The sequence below is a fragment of the Gavialis gangeticus genome, unplaced genomic scaffold (genome assembly GCF_001723915.1).
Source record: "Gavialis gangeticus isolate Ggan-Ray unplaced genomic scaffold, GavGan_comp1, whole genome shotgun sequence".
NCBI classification, from domain to species: Eukaryota; Metazoa; Chordata; order Crocodylia; family Gavialidae; genus Gavialis; species Gavialis gangeticus.
Genome location: NW_017728965.1, coordinates 1,225,137 through 1,232,826, shown reverse-complemented (window position 1 = coordinate 1,232,826; position 7,690 = coordinate 1,225,137). Strand labels below are relative to the sequence as shown.

Sequence of the window (7,690 nt, the reverse complement as noted above, 5' to 3'; positions counted from 1 at the left end):
CTAGGTGTCCTAAAAGAGTAATACCATTAGCTGGTAGCAATAGTAAACTCTTATTGATGAGCAGACCTACTACTAGAGGGGAATGTGACACATGGCTTACTTGGCTTAAAAACCTTTATAGTGTTTTTCCAAAGCCAGTCCTGCGTTTAGCAGGTTGAAAGATATTGGATCTCAAAATCTTATTTCCTTTCTATTACATGTCCCATGATTATATTTTTCCTGTCTCCTTTTCTAGCAATCTACAATTACAATGCTGCCCAAGATGTTGAGCTGTCTTTGCAGGTTGGGGATACCGTGCACATTTTGGAAATGTACGAAGGTAAGTCTTAGGATTGCCACCTTCTCAAGTGGCAGCAGTTTGCGGAAAGTAAATGTCAGAAAGCAAGTTTTAAATATATGGCTTTTCTTTCAAGGTGTTAGGCTGGAGAAAAGGGGAAATGCCTGTTCTTTTATTGTACAACTGAAATAATACTTGACAAAAGGCATACCTGAAAAGGCCCCAGGCTCCAAGTGGTGGTGTTGGGCAGTGGAGGGGCTGGCTGGGCACAAGGATGATGAAGTACAGAGCTGTGTGGCAGGCAGGAGTCTGGCTCCTGGCTGTCTGGAGCGATGGGACAATTTGCACCTGTGGTTAGCACCTACACATGTTTAATCTTAGTTAATTACTCCACTGTAAGATAGTACTGTCCCTAACAATACTATTTTTATGGTGGAGTTAATTAGTTTAATCTGACTTTATACAGCTGCACCTGTAGATGGTGATACTATACTGCACAGCAGATTAGTCTGTTATTGTAAAGTGCACGTGTAGATGCACCCACATTGTAACAAGCATCAACTATCTGCATAATGGGGAAACGCCTGAACTGCTTAACTGCATATAGCATCTTTCAGCCCTGCTGTCCACTTGGTAACTAAATTGTTCTCTGTTTAACTGTGGCAGAAAGAGGAAAGGGAAGCAACTATCAACAGTCTGCAGCAGTTAGTCTTGTAAATGAAGGGAGTTAGGCAGTTCGAAGTGTACTAATACCACAGGATTGACAGGCCTGTGTACTTAATAAGCATTGCTAATGATAAATTTTTAAGTGTGTGGCCTTTTTCTCAGCCTGGGGAGGGCACCCAGCTCAGTGGCACACCGTTTATTTGGGAAAGCTATTGTATAATATTGACACTTTCATATACCAAATCCTCTTTTCCTGTGTGCGTGCTTATAATAATAGATGTCTCTCTAGTTAACATCCTGGATTCCCCTGCTATCTGAAGCTGGTAGAAAAGATTCTTGCTCATTTTTAGCTGGCCACAGTTCAGTGATCTCATTACTTCCAGGCCTTCTGCGCTCTCTGCTAATACTCTGGATAGAGTCCAGCAGACTACTCAAGATGGGACAGCTTTGGCTGTTGAGAAGAATACACTTTAGAGGTTAATTTTGAATGTTTACAACTTGCTTTTTCAAGAAACAAATGTTTTTATTAGAATTTTCTGGGGGTTTTTTTGACTAATTTCTTCATGCCCAAGAAAATTTCCATTTAAACAACTTAAAATGAAAGAACTTCTTAGTTATTTCTGGAATTCTTTGGGGAAAGTTCTTGCCTTTTTCACCAACCTCCTATTGGGATACTACATTCAGATCCAATTTTTCAGCTGAAATCTGGAGTTTTTGGGATCGCTAGAGAGAAAACAGTTTTGAAGTTAGCTTCTGACCTTTTGCAATCTGGCAGAGTATTGGCAAAGGCTGATCTGTGGTTATAATGAGTTGAATCTTTTCATCCCTCTGCTGAATGCAAATATTTTTTTATTTGCTGTTTTTCTAAAGTTAGTATTTTTGTGTTTAAAGTGGGGAGACGCTTAAGCTGATTGCTGCATAATAATGACACTTCCTTTCTTAAAATCTTTTTTCCTGCTTGTGCTGTTACTTCTCACTGCTGTGCTGATCCACCTAAAATTTATTCCACTTGGCTCCGGTTAGGTAGTGCCAGTTCCGTTATGAAGAGGCAGGCTAGCATCTGTTCTGTCCTTCACATCCATAGGCTAAGTCCTGTGTTTCAGGTCCTCCTTAGTAGTGAGGATGGCTTAAATAGCAGGGAGAGAGTGGATTTGCCAGTGCAAGGTGCTGTTTCCAGATATGGTAAGTTAAAAATCCTTTTTGAACATACTTGCACTGAGATCCCTTAGAAGAAAATAATTCCATCTTCTGCTGCACCTATCACTCTGAAGTTATTTGCAAATTTAGCTGTACTGCTGAAAGGTGTAGTTATCTAGCTTTTTAGATAGCTTCCATCACTATAGTATTTTAGGCCCCTGTTCTTATTGTACACTGCTTGCTGGATGCTTGTCCCGTTTTAATGGAAGGAAGGTCTACAGAGCATGTCACTAACCTCCTCTAACACTGGTTCAAGTCAAGATTAATACTTGAGCCTTTGGAATCAAGTTCTCTAACTGGGCTGCTGGGAACCAAATACAGGCCACTGACTGTTGTAAAGAATGCACTCACTTAATCCTCTGCCCATTTGGTGGGGTTTCTCTATCGTCCCCAAAAGCTGAATTGTCTTTCATGAATACAAGTTGTGATGAAAGCTCCACTAACAGCATCGGTTTATTTAAAACAGAAAACAGAGTACAAAACTCCCTTTGATATTTCTCCTGTGTAAGGCAAACTGCTTGCTTAGCATTTTGCCGTTAGCCAGTTGAGCTCTTTCTACTTCTTTTTGACCTTGACATTGGAAACAGCCAGCCAGATCCTACATGTCAAAGCAGATTATGTTGCTGAGGCTTATGTTTACGGTGGTGTGTGTGGTAGTGGGGGCAAAGTGTAGCCAGCAATAGAACCAAATGGTGAACTGCTTTTGCAAAGAGCAGAGTAGCTCAGACCTAAAATTTGCCTTTACGAAGTTGCGTGTCTCCTACACGTTTCAAAAAGGGTATTTTTACAAAGCGGCTCAATTATGTCATCTCCTCCCTACCCCTTTCACAGGGAAGCTGTTGAGAATAGTCAGTGAGCCTTCAAATGTTATGTCCCATTGCCGGAAATGCCACAAGCTGGAGTTTCAATGGAGAGTGGAATGCAAGCTCTGTGGAGCAGGGACCATCTTGGTGTTTTGCAGTTCTGCAGCATTGAGGCATCAGTCTCATGACTAGGGTCTGGTTTAAATTGTGGGCCCAGCTCGCGACAGGCAGCTCCTTAATCTTGGAGTTCCCCCCACCCAGCTGCTACTTGGTGGAGGGGCCCTGTCACCCCCACCACTTGCCACTTGCTCCTGATGGCTGGGAGGTGAAATATCGTTTTAAATATGCCACAATTTTTCCCGTGTGAGGGGAACTCCAGGATTAAAGGAACTGCCACACTGTAAGCTGGGCCTGCAATTTAAACCAGGGCCTACTCATGACTGAGTAGTATTGCAGTACAAATAAAAAGACTGAGGAAAATCGTTCCAAGCATTTGTGAGACCTGGAGATTCCTAAAGAAGTTAACCACTTTGCATTGCTGTGTCCCTTCCCCTGCTTGCCCTCCCTGTACAAGAAAAAAAAATCCAGCATAGAAATACCAAATTGGTTTGCTTTTTATTGTTGTGAGCTTTCTTGTGGCTTTTTTATGGCTGTGTTTTTCTTTTCACTCCTGACCTTAACTTTGAACATCCTTGTTTCCAGACATGTGTGGGTTGTTCTTTCAAGAGCTACAATGTTCCCACAAGAGGTTTGAGTTTGTTTTTTTTTTTTTTAATTCCTCTCATATTTACAAACCTAACTTCAGTTTAACCGAAGTTTCCTAGCCTGGTAATCACCGGCCTCTTATAGCTGCAGAAGTCTTACTTTATTCTGAAGGGGTCACGTTCAATATAGTCCAGGTATTACCTCCCCAAGAATGAACAGACAGAGCTGCCCTAACATTTAAAACTACATCTCAGTTCTCAGCTGAAAGGAGGTTCTTCTGGTGAACAGTACCATTCTAGAGAGCGTTTAGGGTGGTGTTTTCAGGTCTTCCTAAAGGATCAGGATGTTAAATTTCCATTGATGTAGATGGACTTTGGGAACCCAAACCCTAGGCACTTGAAAATGAGATCGGCATACTAATGAGAACCCATGAGTTACCAGAAAAGATACAAAATGTGTTGCAGATCTTTAGGGGTGCACCAATAGAGATTTTTGGGGCTGATACCGATAGCTGATTTTTAAGGAGGCTGATACCAATCCGATTTCCAATACTTGACCAGGCAGCTTGAAGAGCTGCATGCAGCTGGCAAGTCTGGTGTGGTGGAAGGGGTGTGGGGGGGCAGATCAAGGTCCCTGCAATGAGGGAGTCGTCGGTTGGGGCTGGGGTAAGCACTGCCCAGCTGAGGCAGGCGCGGCTCATCTGGGAGGTGCAGGGAGGGGGGCGCGGCTTCCACCACTATGTGCTGCTTGTCTAGGAGCTGCTGGTCTGGTGTTCACCCATTCATCCGGCTGCTCCCGCCGCTTGTCTGAGAGGGCATGGGGAAGGAGGGGCGTGTGCCCCTGGATCTGCACAGGGCAGGGCAGGCTGGGGCTGCATGGGGCTCTTTCTGCCCCGCTCTGCCTTGCACAGATCTGGGGGTAGATGCCCTGCCCTCCTGGATGAGTGGCGGGAGCAGGTGAGTGCCGAACCAATGGGTCCCGGACAAGCAGCCCGCAGTGGCGGAAGCCATCCCTCCTTTCTCCGTGCCCCCTGCCTGCCCCGGGCAGGCTTGCCCCAGCCCCTGTCCTAGCTCCACTCCTCCCTCACTACGGGGAGTGGATCTGATCTGACCCCCCCACATCCCTTCCTCCCCACTCCCTCTTCCAGCACACCAGACTTGCAAGCTGCATGCAGCTCTACAAGCTGCCTAGCTGTGCTCCTCACTGCCTACATGCTGCGCTGCAGCTGGGCGCACGCACAGGCATTTATCGGCCACATCAGGCTGATTTCTGATACAATCAATTTGCTTTATATTGGTCCGATTTTGATACCGAACTGATGTATCTGTGCGCATTTACAAATCTTTATTTCTCGTCTTTCAGCCACAGAGACCTGGTATTTTTTCCTCCTGGCCTTGCTTCTTCCTCCTCTTGGTTAAAGGGCTAAAGCCAAAGTGTATTCTCTCTCTTGCTGTATGTGGTGTGGGTTTCTATATCGGGCACACCTACCTTGAAAGCTCTTTGTATTCCACATCTGGTGTTTTGGCTGGCTCCACTGTGTCTGAAAGCACTGAAATGCATGGTTTGTTCCTTGACTAGAAGACAGCAAGGTTGAAATTTGCACCGAGTTTCAATATTAACAATAAATGTTATCTTAATCTCCAACGGCTGAATAACTCTGAAGACATAACAGTCAGGTGATCGGAAGAGGCATGCGAGAAGAGAAAGCTATGAAATCAAGTAAAGTGCAGTTGGTTCAGACAATATTGAGGTGCAGTTTTCTGCAGGCTGAGAAGGGTGTACAACAAGGTGTTCCTTGCTAAGTCTTGCAAGAGAAAGCTGAGATGAAAGAGGGTAAAATATCAGACGTGGTAGAGTATCGTGCAAAGGGGATTTTGATCGTTTGTAAAATTAGTGGACTGGCTCTTGCACATCAAGGGCAGGTGACCCTCAAGGGAAGTCGTTGCTTGGACAAGACTGCAACAAGCTAAATGTGAGGTAGAGCAGATGAAGATGGAGTGCTGCTGTTGCTCTGCATTATTGTCTGCCAGTGATGAAAAGCAACTTTAAATTATAAGCAGATATCCCTTGGAGTTGGCATAAACCCAGGTTAATCCTTGTTCCTGTCTGGACACTGAAGTAAAATGTCTGGCTCAACTTCTCTACTGCAATTCACACCTGTAGGGATTCAGTTTTTGATGTCATGAGATCTTTCATTTAAGTGTTTTCTTCCCTCTTACTAAATGGATGTTCAGAAATAATAATGAGAATAAGAAATACGGATCTACTATAGAAATACTATATTGGGCAGTTCTGAAACAAGGTTATTGGAAAGCATTTTCCCTGACAATGGTGGTAAAATCCAGCTGGGAGGGGGGTGGGGGTAAGAGGTAATGCCATCTCAAATGGTTGATTTTAATTCATTGTGGGCACATGTACATGAAACATTTACTGCATAGCTGCCTAATTAGCTTCACAGTAAACATCTCAGTGTCTACATGTGTAGCACTTTTAGGCTGTAGGAAACGAATTAAGTTTACAGCAGGTTAATACTTGTAAGTACCATCTTGCTGCAGAATTTTTTAGTGTGCAGCGGCACATGTAGATGATGCCCTGGCTGGGTGGGTAATGAGGGCGCTTCAATGCAGGAGCTCCCTGCTGGCTAGCCCTGCATTGAAATACCCTCATGCCCCAACCAGCCTTTCCGCAGGATGTAGAGCCGGACAGGAGCAGCCCCAGGCTGGCAGGCTGACCCCTGGGGCTGCCTGCCAGCTGGGGCTGCTCCTCCCCAGCTCAACATCCTGCGGTCCTGGGCACACTTTCAAACAATGTGCCCGGGAGCTATAAACTCTGGTGCAATGTGTGCCAGAGTTCATTGCTTTAAATTAATACATGTAGACATGCCCACTGAGGACTTTAGTCCATACTTAGTCCACACAGCTCCAGGGTAGCTGCAGCAATGTAAGTGTGATGGTAGTCCTTTTGCTTAATGCGCCAGACACTGAACTGGGGACCTCCAGAAGTGAAAGCTCCCTAGCTGGAACTGTAACAGACGGATATTCTGTGCCACTTAGGTGTAGATGGGGAGGGAACCTGTGATGCGCTTACCTGGGGGTTACACAATCCTGTAGTGTAGGCAAGGCATTATTTGCTTGAAACTGGGATAATACAAATTGTGGCTTATCACAACTTTGGCAGGCAGCACTAGAGAACAGCTGTAATCAGGACTGATACTCAGCACAGATGAGGCCTAAATTGGCATGTTCAGTGATTGTTTCATTGCTTGCACTGAGATTGATCTTGGAGGATTTGTGTTCTGTCTTGCTCTGCCTTTTTAAGTAGAACTCAGTGCAGACTGGCTTATTCATTAACTGTGAGGCGTCAGCAGGGAGCCAGTCTCCTTGCAGAATTCCCCCCCTTGTTGAAAGTGTAAGAGTGATATTGTAGCTTTGATGGTCCAGAAAGTGTGTGAGCGGCAAGGATTTCTTAGGGTGATAAGTGTTATTGGACCAACTGTGTAGTTGGCATGAAGTTGGACAAACTTTTGAATGTAAGATGTTTCAAATGTGAGACTTGACAAAGACGAGCTTTTGAGTGTCAGACATTCTAAATTTATCCCAGCTACATAGTTGGTTCAGTAAAGGATACTACCCTAAGAAATCCTTGCACACTTTTGAAAGAAACTCCTAACTCTGAAATGTACACTTTAGTCAGGCTAGGTGTCTTGTATTTGACACTTCACTATAAATCACAAAATTAAGTTTTTTCATCTCTGTTCTGTTTGGGTAGCTTGCTGCGCAACAGTGTGTGCTTTTTGGGTGGAACAGCTTTTTTCCTTTTGTTGGCTACCATTGGCCAACAGATAAAACTGATTAAATGCGTCATATGTTCCACTATTCATCCAGTGGTGATAAGAGGTAAGTGGCTCCCTTGCAGCTGCAGTGTGAGGTTTCTTTCCAAGTGACTTGTGCTTTTTCAGAACTTTTGCAGACTTCTTCAATGCAAAACTTCATTTTAGCTCAGGGAATCACAGAATCAATGAGTCGGGAGGGACCTAGACAGA

General features: G+C 44.5%; 1 protein-coding gene across 1 annotated transcript in view; it reads left to right on the top strand.

Moving 5' to 3' along the window:
• The first annotated feature begins 240 nt into the window (after positions 1-240).
• DOCK5 (dedicator of cytokinesis 5) overlaps positions 241-7,690 on the top strand; it is a 122,217-nt gene continuing 114,767 nt past the window's right edge. Inside the window, exon 1 of the mRNA XM_019504075.1 lies at positions 241-319. Coding sequence (XP_019359620.1) covers positions 310-319 — 10 coding nt within the window. The 5' untranslated portion in view covers positions 241-309. The remainder of the gene's footprint in view (positions 320-7,690) is intronic.